At 51.9% G+C, this 23,031-nt stretch overlaps 1 protein-coding gene across 1 annotated transcript in view; it reads right to left on the bottom strand.

Moving 5' to 3' along the window:
- Window positions 1–23,031, bottom strand: part of Sec24d (SEC24 homolog D, COPII component) — a 75,898-nt gene that overhangs the window by 6,378 nt on the left and 46,489 nt on the right. Inside the window, exons 9-20 of the mRNA XM_076864532.2 lie at window positions 22,266–22,404; window positions 19,071–19,186; window positions 14,042–14,166; window positions 9,660–9,851; window positions 8,669–8,762; window positions 7,550–7,666; window positions 6,882–7,052; window positions 5,786–5,882; window positions 5,564–5,709; window positions 4,350–4,488; window positions 3,520–3,638; window positions 169–348 (exon numbers count right to left, since the gene is read on the bottom strand). Of these exons, the coding sequence (XP_076720647.2) occupies window positions 169–348; window positions 3,520–3,638; window positions 4,350–4,488; window positions 5,564–5,709; window positions 5,786–5,882; window positions 6,882–7,052; window positions 7,550–7,666; window positions 8,669–8,762; window positions 9,660–9,851; window positions 14,042–14,166; window positions 19,071–19,186; window positions 22,266–22,404 (1,635 nt within the window). The remainder of the gene's footprint in view (window positions 1–168; window positions 349–3,519; window positions 3,639–4,349; window positions 4,489–5,563; window positions 5,710–5,785; window positions 5,883–6,881; window positions 7,053–7,549; window positions 7,667–8,668; window positions 8,763–9,659; window positions 9,852–14,041; window positions 14,167–19,070; window positions 19,187–22,265; window positions 22,405–23,031) is intronic.

Below are 23,031 nucleotides of genomic sequence, written 5' to 3'. Positions count from 1 at the left end.
GGTGTGTGTAGGTGGAATCCCCCTCCCATGACCTGAGCTGTCTGATGCTGCAGCCTTTCCACAGCTGGGTTAGGGGCTTGTCTCGCTGTGTGCCCTCCTCCACCTGCTCATGGAGCGGGAGAGCAGTCCTCCCAGCACACCTCCCGCCTGCCTCCTGGAGCAGCTTACGATTGGCAGCAACTGTGGGTAGAAGAAGAGCTGGGAGTCGGCCACTCCCATGGTCATGACCAGCTGCCTCTGGAACGCCCGCTCATCCGTGGGGATGTCTGGTCTGCTGAGCAGCACACAGCTTTTCAACAGGGAGTTCATGTACACTGGCAATATCTTCATGGAATCTGGCAGAATGAGCTGAAAGAGAAAGATGCCTGTTTCCTACTGCGCCGGAGTACGTGCCAGGATGTGATCCACACAGCAACACAGTGACTCCAGCCACATCCTAGGACAGCCCCTGCGGTTCGGTCCCCTCCCCAGCTGTGCCTACGAGCAGTGAGCTGGGTCTGCTCTTGGGAACCATCAGCAGGAGACCAGAAAAACCTGCAACACAAGGGCTCTTTGTGGCTGTTAATGATGGAAAGAACACACCAGGCTTCATCAGAATCCAGACTGAAGAGAGTGTCCCTCAGGGCTCTGTCAGGGTCCAGGAAGCAACTCTCAGGAAAGAACTTCCCAACCAGCTTGGGGCAATGCATTTTGGAGATCTGCCTGCAGCTCCGTTTCTGGCTTCCTTTTACAGAGACAGGGGTGGTGGAGGGCCAGTGGCCTCACAGGAGGCCACCCTGATTATTATTTCTCCTCTAGCAAGACATTTCCACTTGACAGCACATGGAACCATGTTACTTCTTAAAGAGGAAATTGACCCATGGTGTAGGAATCGGATCATGGTCACGTGCCGGAGCCGCACAGCCTGGGCAGCATTTCTGAGTGGTTATTAGTTAGGCATCTTATGTTCTTAGAAACACATACTATTTGGGAAAACAGTACAGTTTTAAGATGTTATCTTGAAATTTAACTAGTTGCTTCTAATTAACCAAGTTGTTTTAGGATAGTTCAGAGAATTGTTGTCCTAAATGATACACAAGGGTGAGCATGGCCAGCAAGGACCCTATTAGGACCAAAGCATTTGAGTAGAGGAGGTTGGATTATAGGGAGCAGAGGGAAGAAAACAGGAGGTTAACAAGAATGAAACTTGATGATGAAGAAAAAAGTGGAGTAAAGAGTGAAAGAAAGTGTAGGGTGCGGTCCAGCTTGAAAGCACTTGCCTAGCATGCATGAGGCCCCGGGTTCCACCAGCACCACACACTTTACAGGTAAAAGAAAATAAGAAGATGACTCAGTCAAAGTTTAATGAGGGGAAGAAGAAAATGTAGCCGCAGACTGTCACTATAAATCCTCCTCTCCAGCTCTGAGGCCCCTGCACAATGCAATCCTGGGGAGAAAAGCTGCCGGTGAGAAAGGAGCAGAGTCGAGTTTGCTTGAGTCAGGGAAGCTTTTCTTTGCATTTAGAAATGACAAAACAAGGATTAATTTGCAATTAAGGTCATCTGATTTGCCTTTAGAAGTCCTTATACCCCAAATAACGTAACGTGTTTAAGCTCAGAACAGTGAGCTGCTGGAGCGGATAAAGCAAATGACCCTGACGTTTTGTTTCAGTGCTGTGTCCAGCCAGGTCTTAGCCCAGCACCTCCCACAGCCTGGGGGCTCCCTGAACTCTGTCCCCAGCGCGTTCTCCTGCCTCAGCCTCATCCCTACGTGGAGGCCAGGGTCACATCGAGGATACGGCTCCTCCTGGGCTGCCTGGCTCCCTGTGAGGCACGACCTCTGATTCTCTCACACGAACGGCAGGAGCACCTCCAGCTTCACTGCACTTTCTGCAGAGAACCCGAAGCTCGGCCTTCTGCTTTGGGCTCCTGGCTTGTTTCACTATAGCTCTGTTCTACTGGTGTCTAACCTCCGTTTTCTGGACTCCATGACAACATCTAAGTTACATCACCTTCTGCTTTGGGCTCCTGGCTTGTTTCACTATAGCTCTGTTCTACTGGTGTCTAACCTCCGTTTTCTGGACTCCATGACAGCATCTAAGTTACATCACCTTCTGCTTTGGGCTCCTGGCTTGTTTCACTATAGCTCTGTTCTACTGGTGTCTAACCTCCGTTTTCTGGACTCCATGACAGCATCTAAGTTACATCACCTTCTGCTTTGGGCTCCTGGCTTGTTTCACTATAGCTCTGTTCTACTGGTATCTAACCTCTGTTTTCTGGACTCCATGACAGCATCTAAGTTACATCACTGTTTCAAGGGCATCACTGGTCGAAGGGCCTGAAATGTGCTAGTGGAGAAATAAAAGTCCATCATGTGAACAGGAATGGCTCCGTTGACGTGCCCAGAGCGGGGCACTGTGGTGTCTTTACGCACAACACACTGCCTAGGAGAAGGCCTGGCACGGGACAGCGCCTCGGCAGCAGACCAGGAAGGAGGAGGGCCTGGCTTCCTTTTCCTTAACAGATTTGCTTTTCTCAAGGTTCCCAATCACCCTGATGTGCAGAGGATGCTAACAGCATCCGTTCCAGCCACTGCATCCTGAAGGGGGGGCTCCCGAGGCAGCGCAGCTCTGCCAGGACTCAGGGACAAGCGGCAGAGCCTTGCAAGTGCTGGTTCTGGCCTCTGCCTGCCTGACTACAGATGCTGAGCCCCACAGGGTCCCAGGAGCTCGCTGCGCCTCGGTATGGGGCGGTGGCATGCCGACGTGGTGCACTGCTCAACCACAGGACCCAGGAGTAGACTGAGACGCTCCTGGGACCATCAGTGAGGAGAGGCATGCAGTCCAGGTAGGCGTACCTAGAGGATGGATGGGGACCCAGAGCCTTCGGCATCACTGCAGCCACTGCAGGCCCCGGGAAGGCACTTCAGGTTCCTCCTACTGACCACTTCTGAGGGAGGGAGGCAGGAGTCTCCCGTGGTCTCTCACCATCTTACCCTTTAACCAAAATTCTATGTTCAGATAGTTAGTACCTGGAGAACCAGCACCTAGCGCTCACTGCCTCAGGGAAGGACGTGAGCAGGAGCACCCTGCAGAGCAGGCGAGCTTCACCTTCACCGCAGAGCCTGAGCAGGGCTTCTTAAAGGGCCCTCGAAGCATCGAACTCCCTGGGTGAGGGCTGAGACAAGGCTTTCAGAGCAGCTCTCCCTATTGGTGACTTTCAACAAGAAGGTCGCACATGTATAAGAGCTTTATAAGCTTCTGCTTATAAAGTATGTTGTTAGCATAGTCGTGCAAACACCTGCCCCGTTTACAGCTGGGAACACTGATCACACCACGTTCTGTTGTTTACACGTACAGACCTGAGCTGACACCTGGACACCTGTCTTTGGCTCAGGACACATTGTGGCCCTCAAGACCATGCCCTTGGCCCCCTAGGCTGTGAGGCTCACTGCCCGCTCCGGGTGCGGCGTCACCGCCTCAGTCCACTTGCTGAAGGAACCCACTGCTCTCACTTTCAGCCTCCCCATGCCCACACTCACCTGGCTCGCTGCAGACGGGCTGGCGCAGTTCTTGCGGTAACACGCCAACATGTGTGCAGTCTGATTAACTAGGATTTCCCGGATGACTTTCAAAGGCTGGTGTAGAACTGCTTTAAAAGCTACATGCAAAAGGCCATTAGGAAAACGGGCATCAAAGTTCTAGATACTGATCTCTTCAAATGATAGAGAAAGAACAAACTGCTATTGTCCTCAGGTCTGAAGTGAGGATGTCAGTATTCAGAAATGCTAGTCCCTGCTGACATCCCCTCCTGATTGGGTGGCATCTAGTCAGTGCAGAGCAGTGGGATGCCTACAGCAAAAGGCCACGGTGGCCCCAGAATCATCTTCAGAATATTATAAACAGTTCTACACCGAGACGGGCTGGTTTGTCCTTTTCTGGTGTTCTGAATTCCTGCAGCTGGACAGCTACTTCTTCCATAACCTGGGGTAGAATGGCAGAGAGAAGCCACAGAAACGCTCCCTGGGCCCGTGGAATTCAGTTACCAAGGTATGGACGACAGGCCAGCCATTCCTGGCAGCCTCCTTCCACCCTGCCGTGTGCCACTGGGCTCATTGTGGCCACAATAGGGCCTAGCCTCTGCTTCTGCCTTCAGCCCAGACCCGCCCACTGGAAGCAAGCTCTGGACACTGTGAGTCTCTGCCTATCACCTGCTGCTGCAGATGCACACGTCTTCCTTTGTGCTCTGCCTTCACTCATCCTGGTTATGTGCAGCCATGGCTGCACCCCCCAATCTCGGCTACCATCACAACTAGCCTAGGGGTCTGGACGGAACACCAAGAGCACTCTCACAGAGCTAGCAAAGCTGTACCTGACTTGGCAAAGAAGTTGATGAGGGCATCCGTCTCACAGCTCTTGTAAAGATCTGCTAGCTGGGAGCTGCAGTTTAAGCCGAGGTTGTGAATCCGAAGTCTCCGCTGACCCCCGATGGTGGTGTAAAGCACAGCACACTGTGGAAGAAGCAGGGCGAGGCCCAGGTTTTGGTGACCTCCAGCCAGCCTGGCTGCCTCTAGTCTGCATTTGCCAAGCAGTGTGTGTGGAAGGGACCCCTGGATGCCCTACTCCCACAGCAGCTGTGCAGTGCTTGTCCTCTGAGTTTCCAGTAGCATTCCACTGGTAGGCACTGCCCGGTGGGTGCCGCATGTGCATGCCACACCTCCACGTGTGCGGCTCCACGGTGCTCAGACCACTCACAGCCACAGCAAGACCCATGGGATGCTCAGGGCTCATGCTGATGACATACACACCAAAGAGCCTGAGCGTTTGCGACTCAAGAGTGGACATCAGAGCCCCCACTCAGCAAGTCTCAGCCTCTCTGCACCCTCTTGGTGCCACGCTGAACTGGAACCAGTGGCCAGTTAGTAACCTTTTTTCCCATCTGAATTGAAAAGCTCCATGCCTTCTAGTTAATGTTACGTACTACAAAACCAGATTCTATTCTACTTGCTGATGACATAACGTGTTCAACACGGTGTCAGAGCTGGGACTGCACCTGTGTGGGAGAGAGGGCCTAGGAGGTAAAGTCATTAAACAAGGTCACTAGAGGGACCCGAGTTCAATGTGACTGGTGTCCTTACAGGGAAAGAGCCATGGGCCCAGACTGATGGCAGGAGGGGGACCGTGTGAGGACAGGGAGAAGGCCTGGACAGCCCCCAGAACCCTGAGCACAGAGTTCTGCCCTGTAGCCAGGAGATCTGCACTTCCTGGGGCTGGAGCTGACTAATGCACAGGTAGCAGGAATGGAATGAGCCCTAATGGGGACCCTGGGCCCCGAGTGCTCAGCCAGGAACCCGGACCTCGTGAAAGACAGAGTGGGTGAGCCCTAGTGGGGACCCGGGACACTGGGTGCCCAGCACAGGTGCCTGGCTCTGTGCAGGCCAGGGTGCTGCAGGCACAGTGGGCTCCCTAGGTGGACCCAGCCCCTGGAAAAGAACTGCATTTCTTTGTGAAGGGACTGTTATCCCGTCTGCAGGGGCCCTGATTCTGGCCAGCACGAGCCGGGCGGCATGAGGGCAGGCAGGTCACCTGGATCAGGGCGCCACTGTCCTCACTGAGCCTGTCGTCATGCTTGAACTCCACCGTCACAGCCTTGTCACAGTCCAGGGCAGCCATCTCCACGTCTGTGGTGTTGTTCATGAAGACCCCACCAAAGAAGTCTGTGGCTCTGAAACCTGAAGCACAAGGAGGGGTTCTCCTGACCGCTCCGCTGCCAACGCCACCCAGACAGCTGAGCACGCGGAGACCTACCTGTGCTGGTCCGCACCCGCATGATGGCATCAAAGCCTATTTTCTTCTCCACGTCACTTCTGAGGTCATTCAGGAACTGCTGGCTGTCCAAGTGCATCTGAGAAAACAAGCGTAGTCTCGTGTGGCAGATGGCAGTAGAATACTTGATGATTCTTGTTTTTAAAACATAATTAAAATAGTTCTCATTTTTAATCCTGATTTAGCATATTTATATGCTAAATCATGAGCATAGCTCATGTTTCTTTGGTTAAAGAAAATCTAGGGCCTTTGGACAGAGATTCTGAAGTTTTCAAATGAAACTCATATCATTTCTTTCACTTTCATAATGGTCAGACGGGGAGACTGTTGCTAATTTTAGGGGTTTTGTGTTAGAGGCAAGACTAAGACCACGGTGCCACCCACTCAGCGAGGCTGGGGAAGGCGTGCAGCTGGGGCTGCTTCCCCTCCACGTGAGGCCAGGAGGGTCCTCCACGGAGCCGTGGACCACCTCCCCTGGTGCTGCTTCCCCTCCACGTGAGGCCAGGAGGGTCTTCCACGGAGCCGTGGGCCATCTCCCCGGTGCTGGCACTCTGCTGTCGCCATGGCAGAGGAGGTTCAGGGGCCCAGCACAACTCCTAGTCCTGAGGCAGGCTCAGGCCTTCTGCTTCAACATGGCGACTCTCCCTGACCCAGGAGTTCAGAGGGGACGCCTGGTCCGTCCCTGGGTGGGTGCACTTGTCAGACTCAGGCTGCCAGGAGAAGCCAGCTGCCTGCAGCCTGGGCCTTGCAGGGCTAGTGCTCTGACCACCCCAGACCTGTCTCCACTCGGATGTGGAAGACAGCAGTGTGATGAACTGACCCTCCATTTCAACCATTGGAAACAAACATTCATTTTCCTAAACAGTACCTGAAACCCAGATTATCTTCTCCATTATGACAGCTTGGTGGACGTTCAACTCTGAGACTAAATGAGCCCCACCTTTGGCCAATTCCAGGCAACACCAATGGACTCATCCACTGTGCATCTGTGTCTGCATCTATCTCTGTCTGGTTCAGTGCTGGGCTGGCTCCCTACACACTGCGTCAAAGCGGGAGAAGACAACAATGGCGTCCCTACCTGGAAATCGCTGTACTTGTACAGAGTCCCCCCGGTGAGCAGAGGGACAAGGCCCAAGGAGGCCACATCCACATGCTGACTGGGGAAGAGGAAGAGCGTCACAGAGCAGCCATGGGCCACGCAGTCTTTGGCCAGAGACTCATAGACACTGGTTTGGGGCTGGAAAAGAATCTGAAGCAAAGTGGGCAAGAATGGAAAAAGAAAAGTCACCAAGTATTTCAGGCACAAAATCTAAGTTTCTGTTGAATTATTACTGAGATTATAAATGGAAAATGTTTTCCAGCTAAGTGAGCTGAAGAAATACTCGTCTGCCTTCTTCTCCTCAGAACCCCAGTGGTGCCGACCCTGTGGCCCCGACCCAGGGCTACACCACTGCAGGTCTGACCAAGGCTGTCTGGAGTGCCCGGCAGCTCTGCCTCGGGGTCCCACGGCATGTGTCTGTTCTCCGTGGACTCTGTGTTCAGCCTCCCCCTGGTTCTTGGCCTCTTATACAGATTATACACAGAATATGTTTGGGCTCTTATTTATGTTTTTCTAGTAATATAAAAATTCTCAAATTTCTGCAACTCAAAACATTCCTGCACTGTGCAATGCAGGCTTTGACTCCAGAGCCTCTCCCCTCCTGACAGCAGGGCAGGCGGGCTCTGCCACCCACGGCTGGCCTGTACCTTCTCCTTGTCTGTGTTGAGCAGTCTCTTGTCGTCTCTGTTTTTGAGCTTCCCTGGCGCTTCAGCAGTTGGCAAGGAGGAATGGAAGATGAACAGCTTGCCAGGACACTCTGCCGCCTACCAGAGACAGGGGAATCTCAGAAAATGCTCGAGCGTGGAGGCTTCATTTTAAGGGAAGAGAAGTATGTCAACATGTAGAGGTTGGTTCTGTGGGGTGAGCCCTACAGCCATCTAATCTGTGTTCTCAGGCAGGTCCGTTCCCTCCGTGTTACAGGCTGAGAAACTGAGGCTCAGCAAGGCCAGGCCTCCCACGAAGGTTTCAGATGGGCCAGTGTCAAATGCTAGTCTGTGTAGCAGGAAGACACAAGGCACAGGAGCGGCACCTTGTCCAGCCCACAGTTTAGCCTCCAGGCACGTGAGCTCACTGAGCAGGAGGACGGCAGGGTCCTTACAGCAAGCCTCCACAGCAGGGCGAAGCAGGGTCCTTCAGGAATAGGCTGAGGGGTGTGGCTGGGGTGCAGTGACAGATCAGGCCAAGGCAGAGGTCCTGAGGTGGGGACCAGCCCATCATCCCCAGAGCACTGGAGGGAAGGCCCGGGCCAGGAAGGACGAGGATCTTGCTGCTGTCAGTGTCATGCTGCACTCTGTCGTACAGGCCAACCTCAACTCAACCTTAACAACAGAACCTCAGGACCACCTGGGAAGCACTGCGGGGTCGGACTTGCGCAGGCATCAGCGCTTCACCTCCACCACCTCCGTGGTTCTACTCTGACACGGTGACAACCACCAGAATCATTTGGGTTCCACTGGCCATACCTTCCGCCTCAGCCAGGCCCAAGTGTCACTGCTGTCCCTATCACTGGGCCCTGAGGACCTGCCCTGCATGCCTGAAAACCCCACAGGAAGGGGTCTCTCTCCTCATAGTGGTGGTCAGCTCTTGCTAAACTGACTTTAAAGTAGGTCTCATGCAGCCAAGAGCAGGCGCTGAGCTGGAGCCTCCAGACCAGGGCTTGGACCTGGGGGAGCTGCGTGAGCACTGGGCAGCTGGCTGGGCAGGGCGGCCTCCAGAGCCCAGGGCCTGTCTTTAGCTGCAGTTGCAAGCAGAGTGGCTGGTCTCACCTTCAGAGCCTCCATGCCTGCCTGGACCACAGGAGCGAAGACTGTCTCATTCTCATTGGAGTCTGCAAACATCCCTGGAATCTGGTCCAGCAAGCTACAGGGCAGGAGAAAGCAGAGGTACTGAATGGCCCGTGCCTGTCCAGGCCCTGAGAGCTCAACACTGGGGCACAGGCCCAGATGCATGGTGACGGCCTCTGGGAAGGTCCACAGACCCTTCCTCAGGGCAGGGCCTCCCGGCACAGTCAGAACCAGGTATGGGGCCTGGACCAGACACCAGCTACGCCAACTCTATGTGCTCCTATTCACCACACTCGTGATCTCTTAGACTGTGGGTTTCTGAGACAGTATCATCTCTTTACAGCACAAAGGTTGGAACCCAGGGCTGTGCTACCTCTGAGCCACCCCCCCAGCTCTTCTTAGTTTTCTTTCTTTTCTTTTTAATATTTTTTTAAGTTGTCAATGGATCTCTTTTTATTTATTTATATACTGTGCTGAGGATTGAACCCGGGGCCTCACATGTGCCAGTCAAGTGCTCTACCTCCGAGCCACGCCCAGCTCTTCTTACTTATTATTCTTACTTCTTATTCTGAATCAGGGCCTCACTAAATTGCCCAGGCTGGCCTGGCGTTTCTGCTCCTCTGCCTCAGCCTCTGGGCAGCTGGGGTGACAGGCGTGCCCACACCTGCCTGTATCTTCAATACTATCACCATGGACACTCTTCCCCACGCAGAAGGTACCTCCCATGCACCCCCAGAAAAAAGGAATGATTCAGAGGATTAAGATGAGTATGATCCACATTAAAGATTCTGGTCCTTTTAGATTCTGGTTCACATTAAAGAGCAATAGGCAGAACACGATGACAGAAGTGTGTAATCCATGTCTTCAAATCCCTCTACTGATGGCAAAACCACACAGAACCAGACAGAATCAAGATGCAGTGCACCCGAACAGGACTCGGCTGTCCTGAAATGATAGGACACATGACATTTACTTGTGAATCACCGACTGGGACTCTTGATAGTGGACAAGGAACCCATCCAGCAGAGGAACAAAGACCTCTCCAATGTCCGTCACCACCATCATCTGAGGCTGGGCCAAGTTGCTCTTCACGTTGAAGAAGTGGAGAACTGTGTGGTAGGTGATGAACCCCACGCGGACCGCAGATGACTCTCCGTGCTCTTCCCTACGAGCAGAAAAACTGTTGTGGGCCTTTCATAAAATGGAATGAGAAGTGTTTCAGTTGGACGTACAAAGAATATGTGTCTGAATTTGGGTTTCCTGAAGAAAACAAGGCAAAGCCACATCCTGGGGATGAGGGTACTACAGAATCAGGCAGTGATGAGGAATCTCAAAATTCCAAGGGAAAGCAAAATACATATTATGAGAACACTTGCTCACATTTCTTTTTTTTTAATATTTAATTTTTGTTTTTAGTTTTAGGTGTCTGCAATATATTTAATTTTTTTAATTTTTATGTGGTGTTGAGGATCATACCCAGTGCCTCGCGCATGCCAGGTGGGCGTGCTACACTGGAGCCACATCCCCAGCCCACATTTCTTTAGTAAGTGTGATTTCAGCCTTCTAAACCTATGAGCAGGCCAGGCTTATCCCATTCTTTAAGAACACAGGGCCCTAAGCTGTCACCAGGGCACAGCACACAGCAGCTGGGGACAGGGAGCACCTCCATTACCCAGGAACACAGCTCCTACACTCCACCCAGGATAGGACCTGCCCCTCCTGCAGTCCCAGGGCCCCTGAGAGTAGGCTCATCTTTGAACCTCTATGTCCTAAAAACAGTACTTCCAAAGCAATCACACTGTGTATTGACATGTCACTCTTACTAAGAAAGGGCCCTTTTGTGGTATCATGAAAGAGTAACACGAGCAGTAAAACTGTAATAGTGTGGCTTGTTTTAGGAACTTCACAGGCCTGGTCTTCCTGAGTGTGTAGATCCTGGAAGGTTCTGGGTGCGGTGCGTGGAGGCTCAGAACTGGGTGGTCCGTGCACCTGGAGCATCGTCTCCCTGCTCCCTCCCTGGACGAGGCTGACCACAGGGAGAAACAGAGTCCTCTCCTTTCCATGGCTGCTGCGTCCCGCTCTGACCGGGGAAGGCCACAGTATCACCCTATCCTCTCTGACCCTTAGATCCAGTGCAGCTCATTTTGCTTAAGACAATTTTTCTAAAGGACCTGGCTGCTCCAATTCCACGCGGCATAAAGAGTTACAAGAAAAGGGAAGATGGAAGAATTCAGATGAGAATTAGACCAGCTTGAGTATCTGCTTCTGCTTTAGACGCCTTGATTTCTTTGAAGTTCAGCAGAGGGTAGGCTGACAAGCACTGTTTCTTCAACTGTTTCATTTATTATCTCCTTCCTTTGCCAACCGAGGGTATTCTTTATGTTGCCTTAGTAAAGGTCGAAATGTTCAGATTCTCTCAATCCCTTCCACACACACTCAGTACACACTGGCACTCTAGACACTTGCAAAGCTTTCAGAAGTAGGAATCCTCATCTTTTGTGACTATACAGATAGAGATGCTCATATTCATCTCAGTATCCAAGATGTATGACTTCAGGTGATTAGCACGATGCTACCACACCATGACACCAAGCCTTACTGCACCAGACCAGGTCTACCAAGACATGCCACACCACGTCACGCCATGCCAAGCCATACTACACCAGACCAGGTCTACCAAGCCATGCCATGCAATACCAAGCCATACTACACCAGACCAGGTCTACCAAGACATGCCACACCACATCACGCCATGCCAAGCCATACTACACCAGACCAGGTCTACCAAGCCATGCCATGCAATACCAAGCCATACTACACCAGACCAGGTCTACCAAGACATGCCACACCACATCACGCCATGCCAAGCCATACTACACCAGACCAGGTCTACCAAGCCATGCCATGCAATACCAAGCCATACTACACCAGACCAGGTCTACCAAGACATGCCACACCACGTCACGCCATGCCAAGCCTTACTATACCAGACCAGGTCTACCAAGCCATGCCACACCACGTCACGCCATGCCAAGCCTTACTATACCAGACCAGGTCTACCAAGACATGCCACACCACGTCACGCCATGCCAAGCCTTACTATACCAGACCAGGTCTACCAAGCCATGCCACACCACGTCATGCCATACCAAGCCTTACTATACCAGACCAGGTCTACCAAGCCATGCCACACCACGTCACGCCATACCAAGCCATACTACACCAGACCAGGTCTACCAAGCCATGCCACACCACGTCACGCCATACCAAGCCATACTATACTGTACCAGGTCATATGAAGCCATACTATACTGTACCATACCATGCCAAGCCATGCCATGCAATACCAAAGCCGACTATGCCATACAATACCATTCCAAGCCATGCCATGCCATGTCATGCCATACCAAGCCATACTACACCATACCAGGTCATACCAAGCCTTGCCACGCCATACTATACCATGCCAATCCATGTCTTGCCATGCCCAAACCATACTACAGAAATCATTCTCCCTGGCTCTCAGGTGCAGAGTCTTCATAGCAGAGTCTTCTTTTGCCCCACAGGCTGTAGCACAGGGGCAGTTAGGGGTCTGCTGAGGATGACCACACTGGGAGACACTGAGTCGGGTGGCCATCTGGGCCCCAAATTGATGAGCTCATGCACATTGCACAGTGTCCCAGCAGTGAGTGTTGGGCCAGCCTGGCCATGGACTGAGGGACAGTTTACTAGCACACCACTGGGTAGGCCTCCACTTCCCAGTTGACCTCTATCACACAAGGGGAAAGTGCCTAGCAAACCACAAAAGACTTGTCTTCTCTTCAGCAGGTGGTCTGGAGTCAGAGAGGGCAGAGAGCAGAAGAAAAACAGCCCAGCACAATCCAGATCACTATTTCCACTGGGCAGGGAAGACACAGGCAAGAGGGAGGAGGCCTGGGGCTCACAGGAATCACTTAGACCCAAAGGAGCATTCTGAAAAGCATCTGGTCAGTTCACCTCTCATGGGAACACACCATTATCTCCATGGGAACATGTTTTATTTTTTAAAAGTTTGCTTAAGAAACCAGGCACTGTCCAAGCGTTTTCTCCACATTATCACTACCTCATTCAATTATACCCACAGAAGAAAACTCTCAGCCTCCCCTCACAACAGTCCCACCTGCACTGCGAGGGAACAGCCTGTAACACCTGCTTCCTCTCTCGCCTCCTGAACACCTGCCACAAGTTTATCAGAGCAAACCGGACAGAGCAATGCTGAGGTAGTTAGTAAGGAGAGGAACCAGAAAATCCTCCAAACACAAATAGCCACACACTTGGCCCAGTAGCTGGGTATGGACACCAGGTGGAATGTCTCAAAGCTTTTCTTTCCTGTTCCAAAAAGGTCAGAAAAGTCTGGCAAGTTTGCCAGGCCCAAGACATATGTTCAGACAGAAATTCAAATGAAGCAGTGAAGCACAGGGCCTTTTCTTTCACAGGGTCAGCTAGAAGGTGAACACACCCTAAGATGTCCATCAGGGCTCCAGACTGCGTCAAGAAGTGGGTCAAATTGACAGGGCAACCTTAAAGCCACGCCTGTGCCGCCCAAATGCATCCCAGGAGGAGAGACCACCAGACCCATCCCAAGTCAGGCGGGAGGGAGGGGCAGCAGGGCAAGGGCTCGGTGCCCGTCTGACCTTTCGGATCTCCTCTGAGGGCGCAACTATGGTCTCACACCTGGCGCCCGTGCACGGCCAGCCTCTTCCCCAATAGGTAGCAGGTGCAAAGGGAGGAGCTGGTGCTAGTGCAGATGGGGTTGAAAAAAACGGGAGGAGGGAAAGCCCATCATGGAAACTGGAGCAACTCAAAGTTCAGGCTGAGAACCCAGAGCCCGTGAGAGGATTCCGTGATAAAATACACCATTATTCAGTTTCCACAATCTACATGGAGAAAAGACCAGCTCAATTTTTAACCTGATGATAAATCATAAAAGTGTTCTGAAATAAAATCATGTTTTAATAATTATAAAATTAGGTGGTGCTGTGTGTCAATTATTGATTCACTCTGTATCCACCATAGACCAGACCCCTCGGGAAAGTCAGTGCTTTGGAAGGTAAAGGACAAACTCAATGCCTCCTGGCACTGCAGAGTTCCCTGCTGATCTGCAAAGGTGTTGAGCATTGTTACCCCAGCATTATTTTATGGGTTTGTACAGAAGATCACTTTAACATTTCAAAAACTCAAAAAGCATGGTGCCGTTTGATCTGTAACTAATTACCCAATATCCTCCTTAGCAAAAGACCTCCGCTGGCCACTGAGTCCTGAGTGCTGGCCAAGTTAGCCAGCAGCCCTGTGGGGTAGCAAGGAGGAGTGTCTTACCTTGGAAGCCGCTCCAGCAGCGTCTTCAGTTCCTCACAGATGAGCCTGACCAGCCCACTCTTGATGTTGCTATATGAAACGTTGATCATGAAGATGAAGGCCGGGGGGCTGGGAGGCTTGTTCTTCTGCAGGAAAGCAGACAGTGCACATGGTAACTACCTTTCACATCAAACTCACTCACTGGAGACCCGCAGGTCTTCAGAAGTCTCACTGAATATTTAGGATGGAACATCAGTGGAATCAAATCATGTTCAAGAAGAGAGTCTGACGCCACAGGAGAGAGGAGGCAGCAGCTCACCTGGGACCTGACTGGCTCTGCAGCACTGTGACAGCTGCAGAGAAGGTGCACTCTTGCAGACCCCCGACTGAGGCTGCCGCAGGAGACCTCACCAGCTGTGCCCTGTTTAGGGCTCTCACTAGCTCTGCTTCGGTTTCACTGATATGACATCAGACACTAAAATTTAATGCAGAATTTAAAAACAGCACCACGTTGTTTAGCGCGTACTCGATTTATCTCACATCCATTGTCAACAGGGCCTTTGTGTCTGAAACTTCACTGCATGAAGCGGCTGCTACGAAACGGTTTCAGGCTGTTTGCTCCCCGGTCTGGCTCTGGTGTTCAAGGAAGTGATTCCGAGTGGGGCTTAGGAAATATGTAGACCAGAAAGCCACAGGCAGACAGCTTCCGCGACCTACCCCAGAGCAAACACCAACTCAATTTCTAACTTTATGATAAACCATAAAAATGTTCTAAAATAAAATTATGTTTTAATCATATTCATTCTGCATGCACTACAAGGCTAGATAGGATGCTGTTCTAGTAGAAGTGCTTCATTTTACTGACGTGTTTTTGCAGTACTGAGCCTGAACCCAGAGGGGCTCTGGGTCCCAGCCGAGAGTGTTTTATCTGGAGGCAGGGTCTCCTAACTTGCCCAGGAAGGCCTGGATTTCTTGGTCTTCCTGCCTCAGCCTCCAAGAAGCTGGGACGACAGGCATGCCCTGCCACACCTGCTAAAAGTAGTTCACTGAAGGTTTCAGGGTTCAAAATGTAAAAAGCATCAGCATGAAAACTTCATCCCTTTGCCACATCCAAAGTCAAGAGGCAAAGGAACCTGCTGCTGACACACGGCACTTTCCTGGCAGGCGGCTCCTGGCCTGCCTCCTCCCTGCAGCACACCTGTGCTGACTCTCGCTGGGTGAGCACGCAGCCACTCTCATCAGTCTCCTCAGCCAGCAGCTCCCTCTGGGCGTGCTCACAACACCCCCCAGTGGTTCCTTTCCCACACGCACAGCAGAAGCTGGCAGCAGTGCAGCTCTGACGGTTCCCTTCCCTCAGTCATGGGACCCGCTTTCCACTGTGTTTTGTCACAACCTCCCTCTTAACGCCCTGGAGTCTATCTTTAGGCCACTCTGAGCTCCAGGCCAGTGTTCCCGTGAGCTGCCGCACAGCCCCAAGCAAGGTCTGCAGGTTTCAGAAGCTACAGTCACCCCAGCACCTCCTGGAAGGGAGTTTCTCAGAGCATGCTTTCCAAAACTGGAAGGACCTCCCACCCCACTCGCCACCTTGCAAAACCCAAAGTTAGCCCTCACTTCTTTCCTCTAGAATTGGTTTTAATGTAGTAAAACGGACAGATGAGACTCAGTGCTCCTTAAGCAGGGGTCAGTGGTGCCAAGTGCTCACATCCGTCTTCATAACTCCTCCAACTTGCAAAACTGAAACTGACCCTGCAGCCCCTCCTGGAGCTGGCCGCCATTCTGCTCTGAACCTGTGGTCTGGCCTCTCCCGGCCTCATGCAACCTGGATGTGCAGCACTGCCCTGGCCTGTGGCTAGGTGCTCCACTCAGCACAAGACCTGGGCCTCCATCTGCTTGGCAGCACCTGCCAGAAACCGCCTGTCCTTGAGCTGAGTGGCTCCTGTGGCGGCACAGGCCCCTTCGTCTACCCACCCCCCCACTGGTGCCCACGGCTTTGCTCCCCTTGGGCCCTGGTGAATGGGGCACTGGAAACACATGTTCACAATCTCAAAGCCTGCCCTCTTTGAGATTCTGCTTTCTGGTTTTTTAGGTGTATGGCCAGAAGGGATTGCTAACCACACGCAGCTCCACTTGTAGAGTTGGAGAAATTGCCAGTCAGCCCTCCTGTTCCCGGCCTCCAGATCTCCCCTCACCACATCCACTGCAGTCGGAGTAGCCCGCCCGAAGTGGCATGACTCATAATGCGCCTCCTCCTCTGAGTGTCCACAGCCAGAGAGCCCAGTGCAGGGTGTGCCACACAGGGTGGAGCAAGCAGGTGTGGGTGGACAGGGCCAGAAGGAGCAGCTCCCTCCTCACCTTCACTGTCCTAAGAGCCCCTCCATGGCCTGTCATTGGAGACCCTCCTAATGCTCCTCTAACAATCTGCTTTAAAACCCAAGAGACCAAAGTGTGACTTCAGCCAGTGGGAACTGAGAGCTGGCCGTGTCTCAGGCACTTCCTGGGCACCGTGCTCCTCGGCACACACATTGCCCACCTCAGCGCTACCTCTCAAACACCTCCCATGCAGAGCCTGGTGGGCCTCCACCAGAATCTGCAGGAAGAGTTCTGTTGGGCACAGGTTCTTAAAAGGACTTAAATCTGAGTAGCTGAGGCCAGCTCTCAAGGCCTCAGCCCTGGTCTCCTCGCACAATGGTGGCCAGGGAATCACTGAGAGACCCACCCAGAGGCACACACCGCCTAGGCCCTACCACAATGTGTGCAAAAATGCCAACTTCACCACCTTGCATGGACATTAAGACCAACTGAAATGAATGGGCAACATGATTGTATAGTTCTCCTTTCAATGTGTGTGTTAAAAACACACCCACAAAGCAGATAAGCTCCTTTCCATCATTCAAATCCCTGTGTGAGCTCATTGGTCTACATCATTTACATCTCAAATAATAATTGAATTGAAAGATCTTTACAGCATATTTTTTTTTATGAACTCTACCTGGAAAAGTAAAAGGAAGAGCAGGCTCATAAAAACTCTTAAAAATGTACAAATTGGATTTGCTCCTGCTTCCCAGTGGGTTTCTACCAGTTAGACACCTGCCTGCAGCAGGTTTGAAGGTACCAAGACTGCTCTTCCCAGTGCAGGTTTGCCTTCTGCCTGAGGTTCTACCAAAGCATCGCGTGGAACCTGCATGGCCTGTGGTCAGAGCTTGAGACCAGCGTGGTCAGACTTATCCTAGAGCGCAGATGTCCCTCCACCAGCTGGCGTGGCTCTGTTATTTAGTTAGAACAGCAAATGCTTATGTGTTGCCTAATGATTCTCCTGCAATCAACAGCAGAAAGGAAAAAGAAAAATCACTACCCAATCTAATTGGGCTGGACTTCAGGACATGCTTCTTGCCTAAAAGAAAGCATTTGTACCAAAATTATTTTTCTATTTTTCCAAATATGTTCAAACACTACAGCATTTTAAACTAACAAGACATTTTTCTTTAGCAATTAGGATCTATGTAATGTAGATCAAAATGATGATATAAAACACTAAAATAAATGAGTAAGATATGTTCATTGAAAAAAATTTAAAGAGCCAATTAACTGGAAAAAATTTAGTTTTGAGAAACATTCCCTATAACCTATTCTCAGTGTTGGACTGGTCCCCCCAGAAAACACCCCTGGGTCCATTCTGTGGGCCAGAGGCTGCTTCCTGGGAGGAACGAGGGACAGAGTGAGGAGGCCACTTCTCCAGGTCACACAGGCTGCTCAGCTACACACTGAGGTCTACATAAGACCCAGAGGTGTGTTCAGATCCCTGGACGATGGGAAAGTTCTGCCAGGGCCCCCAGTGATATCCTCCTGCAGCACTGGAATAGAAGCCTGCCTGCCTCCCTCCCCGGCTCATTAGTCCACTCACCACTCACTCATCCATTCACCCATCCACTCATCCATGCATTCATTCACTCATGCATTCAATTCAGTTACTCACTAATCCATTCATCCATTCATTCTCATCCACTGGCACTCATCTCTCATTCACTCATTCATCGACCTACTCATTCATTAATTTACTCATTAACTTATTCATTAATTCACCTATTCACTCACTCACTCACTCACTCACGCATTCATTTGTAAACTCACTCATTCATTCCACGTGTACCCATCGAATGTCTACCTGTGCCAGTCACTGGGAAATGTCACAGAGATGACGGGCCCAGGGATACTGGAATACGTGAGGCAGGCAGACAGCAGGGAGATCTGAACTCCATGGGGAGAACGCTGAACAGCGATCCAGACCAAGCTCTCCGAGGACACAGACGTGGGGCCAAACACTGCCCACAACAAGGACAGCAAGTGGTGTGCCGCACAGACAGAGCTTGGGCAGGGGTCTCCCAGCGGGGAGCACACAGGTGTGAGAAGGAGAGCAAAACACGCCTGCCTAAAAAACACCTGTGTGAATGTGAGCCACCAAAGGGCAATGAGTTCAGCACACGTGGTGAGGCTGTTCAATGGAAGACAGAGCTGAGGGCAGTCTGGGGTCCCATAGTCAAGGGCTTTAACAGGAGGCAAAATATTTTTAACTTACCTTTTTAGGAAAAAACAACAACTAAAATTGGTTCATGAGAGGCCACTGGGAAGGGAGGCTTATGGGTATATTTTGGAGCCAGGACAGCGGAGGCCACGGCCCCAGGCCCCTGAGGCAACAGCTGGAGAGAAGAAAGGAGACACAGGGCAGCAACGGTCCTCGGAGTCCATGGCTGCACTCTGGCCTTGAGATCCTGGGGCAGAGGCCCTGGGGGGCCCTGGTGGAAATGCTGCACTAGGAAGTCAGCATATTCTGTCTGGAGAAGACAAAAATCATTGCTCCCTCTTTCTGGCACTTCAGCCATGGCCTGGCCACTGGATCGGGCTGACCTTCCAAAGGCCACATCCCTGACTCCTGCCTCGCTCCAGCCCATGGTGCTGCCAGAGCCCGGCTGAGCTAGGCGTCAGTCTGCACATGGCAAGGTTGTCACCTGAAGGTGACCTCGATGCACACCCACGCCAGCCCGGGAACACTCACCCTGCAGTAATCCAACGTGGCAACGTACTCATAAGACCCCAGCGAAAGCTCAGGCTTCTCATAGTGGTCCAGTCTTCTCCCAAGGTGGTCCAGATGTTGGAAATAGAATGGTGGGACTGACAAGAGAGAGGAAAGGAGTTAGTGTAAGAAAAACACGTTTATGGCTGGCATGCAGTGTGTTCCAAATGCCCACGCCTTTTAAAGCAATCCTGGGAAAGTATGAGGATCTTCCTAAACACCTCTCGGCTCTTCTATGTTGTTGAGGACATGTATGATTTAGAGCAGCCTAAAAAACAGGAAAAAGTATTCTTGATACAGCACAACCCCACATTGCAAAAAAGTAACTTAAAAAAAGGTAGCTCTAGAGCACTTGCCTAGCAAGTGGGTTTGATCCTTAGCATCATATAAAAATAAATAAAATAAAGATATCGTATACATCTACAACTAAATTTTTTTTAAAAAGTACTGTTGTTTTTAAGTCTTTGCAACCCAGATATTTAAGGGTCCATATTTAATTACATCTTTCTAAAAGAATTTGGAGATTTCTATTTGAAATTTCAGCATACCTTACAGAGATAAACCCTGGTCATTTTGATTACTACTATCTACAATACTTTTTGCATTTTGATTAAGAAATGTCGTCACAGGGGTGGGTCTGCATGGTGGTCTCCCAGCATCTGGCTGAAGAGTGCAGAGAATTACTGTTTTTGGAAAGAGTTGGCCACTGATATATCAGCAAAGATCTCTGGCTTGATTCAAAGGGCTCGGAAGGTCAGTTTGGAAGTTATTCTGCAGCTTGCAGCACTATGGGTCACACACTCAAAACTGCACAAAGAAGGCCTGGAATCTGTGGGAAGAGCCCGGGGCCGAGTGAGGCCGGAACAGCATTCGGGGAGCTGTGCAAACCGGCTTCAAGCACCTGGTGAGAAACACTTCCACGTGTTGGAACCCCAGAGCAAGGTGCCCACCTTGGGCAGCGATCCAGCACTAAGGAACATTCACTTGTGAAACTGACTGCTGAACCACCACAGGGCTGTTTTCCAAGGTTGGACTCATCAAGAAACCATCGGAAGCATTTTTCTATGCTTACCATATCATGGTCATTTCTTTTAAAAATAAGCTTTATAAAATTCATATTTACATGTGGATCTCTGAATTCGGAAAATCCCATGCCTTATAAATATTATAGGAGTGGACCCTGTAGGTGAGTCAGGACAGCTGTGAACTACTGTTGGTTACATGTGGGTGAAGGCGAGACCCGATGACTGGCTGGCTTGGGAAGTGTGGGTCAGTGGTTCAGCCCAGCAGGAGATTCATCCACACTCACCATGTGTATGTCGTGTGAATTTTTTTTTATAGTTAATTTTAGCCAGGCACGGTAGCACAGGCCTGTAATCCCAGCTGCTCCAGAGGCTGAGGCAGGAGGATGGCATGTTGAAGGAAGCCTCAGCAACTTAGTGAGATCCTGCCTCAAAGTAAAATAAAAAGAGCTGGGGCTATAGCTCGGGGTAAGCACCTGCCTGGCATGCACGAGACCCTGGGTCCAATCCCTGGTACCTCAAAAAAATCCAATTCTGTATCAGCAGCATTTCATATTATCTAACCCTTTAGTAGACCAAAGTCCAAGTCACATCACTGATCATGCACTACTCTATGGCCAGTCCTCCCGCGTGCCTCCTAACATCCGTCTCCCTGGGCACCCTGCTCGGGAGCACGCGTGGCATCCCTTCCAGTAAGCCTCCGCCTTAGCCCTAAATGAGGAATGAGGGGTCGGCACAGATCCACGGGAGCCCGACTTCCCACAGGGCCACACACTTGAGCCTAGCAGGAGGGACACCCCTGGAAGATGGTGGGAGTCTCCCAGGAGGGGTGCCGGGGTGGCACCTGTGCACGCAGAGACAGGATTCCCAGGGGCTTTTCCCACCAAAAGGTGCTAGGCCGCTGAGGCCTGGACTAACACTACAAGTGAGGCAGGGAGTGGCCGCCCAGTGAAGATCCCAGGTTATGCATGCTAGAGACATTCGTGACTACCTTCCAGGGAGGCCAGGGCTGTGTGAAGGCACTGGGGTGCCACAGCTTGGAGCAGAGCTTCAGCCAAGGACGCAGAAGGCCTTGGACTTCTCATGACTTCCTCCAAACTAAAGTGCAAAAGGGCTCCTGAAATCCAAGACCAAGACAGCACGGCCAGGACCCGGCAGCCGGTCTCATCCAGGCTGAGAGCTGGGAGGAGTGCGAGGCTGGAGAACCAAGGGCCCTGGTCTTCTAGGACACGTGGCGCCTGTCACGGTCCTCCCATGAGGCAGACCAGCCACTCAGCTTCGCAATGGGACAGTTTCAAGAACTGACCACGGGTCTTAGGGGAAAGACTTTCCAGGCCAGTCTCTGGCCTCTCCGTTGGACAAGGTCAGGGACTGTGTGTGACTGTGGAGGGACATAGGACCAGTGGAGCTCCCCCACAGAGAATTCTAGACTCCAAGAAGCAAGACCATGGCCACAAAGGCAGAAAACGGAGCTCAGCAGCCCTCAGAGTGCCCACGCTGAGGGGGACATCCAGGCAGACCAGGGCCACTCATCCTGGGGTCCAATCCCAGGGGTGGTGTGTCCACAGTGGTGGGAGCAGTGGAGCCCAGTAATCATCACATCATTAAAAACGAACTGGGACCAATGTGGGAGTGCCCTCAGCATCAGTGTGTGCCTTCAACCCAGGGACAAGCAGACAAGCTGCAGCGCAGTCAGTGCAGGCGCACTCCGCAAGCTGCCTCAACATCCCCAATGAAACCGGAAACAGGACGACGATGGCAGGTGCTTCCTGATGTTCCCCCACAAACAAGCACAGGCTTACACCCGAGGGAGCACATCCACAGCGTCAAATCCCTCCCCCTCCTGAGCTCTTCCTAAGCAGCAAGCTCACTCAAGACAAGAGAGAGGTCCCCTGAACGTGGCCTGGGGCACGGGTGGGACCTCCTCTGCCTCCAGCTGGAGCTTGCTGGGGGACCTTTAGCTCATGACTTCCACCAGGGCTCAAGCAGCCACCCAAAGCTGAGAGGGACGTGGATTTCCCAGACACCAAGTTTCCAGGGGAAGCCTGAGAGGGCACTGCGACGCGGGAACCAGCTGCTGTCTCCCAACCAGGCAGCAAAGTGCCCTGTGGGTCTCAAGGAAGGGCTTCCCCCAGAGCACTCCATTGCCGCTCACCTTCATTCACACAGTTGCAGAACCCACACTGGTACCTCCTGCCGCCCTCGATGAACTGCATGAACGGACACATGTAGGCCTTGCACCTGTTGCATCTGACTGGCCCGTTCTCTCCATGGTCCACCAGGTAAAGGGGTGTCTAGGAGAAGAGGAAGGCAAAATGAGGCCACAGGTGCGGGGCTTCTTGGTCCTATAATCAGCCTAAAAGTCTCCAATAGCACCCACCACGGGGCTCTTTGACCCTGAGCCTTTGCTACGACAGTAAAGAAGCCTCACTTGATAACACTGGAATTCAAAGAAATACCCAAGGAAAATTAATTTAAATCTCATTGATGAGCTCAGAACCTCTTGTTTATAAGCACATTGTGTCCGTGCACGCACACGCACACGCACACCGGTAGCGTGGAGACCGACAGTGTCGGGGAGCTGATGACACCGTGGAGCTCTCTCTAGCATGTCCTGCACACCGCATCACGCATTGCGCTGTCTCTTTGTGACTTGGGATGAGAAGGCGGACTGGCCCTGGTTTTAAAGGCACTGGTGCCGCAGGGCAGCTTGCTGTTTGGGGGTTCCCTCGAGCACATGGAGTACTTGTTAGGTGACCAGCCACCTGAAGCAATAGTCAAGCCTGGGCCTTTCCCATGCTGGGCACCTCTGCCTCAGTGGTCACTGACGACAGGCCCTGAGGTCGGCACAGTCTCCGCGGCTGGTGGTGCTCTGCCAGAACTTGGAGCCCATGCTGCCTGCTTCCCCGCAGACCGGAGGC

This window comes from Callospermophilus lateralis, chromosome 8 (assembly GCF_048772815.1).
Source record: "Callospermophilus lateralis isolate mCalLat2 chromosome 8, mCalLat2.hap1, whole genome shotgun sequence".
NCBI lineage: Eukaryota > Metazoa > Chordata > Mammalia > Rodentia > Sciuridae > Callospermophilus > Callospermophilus lateralis.
This window is presented reverse-complemented; position numbering and strand designations above follow the sequence as displayed.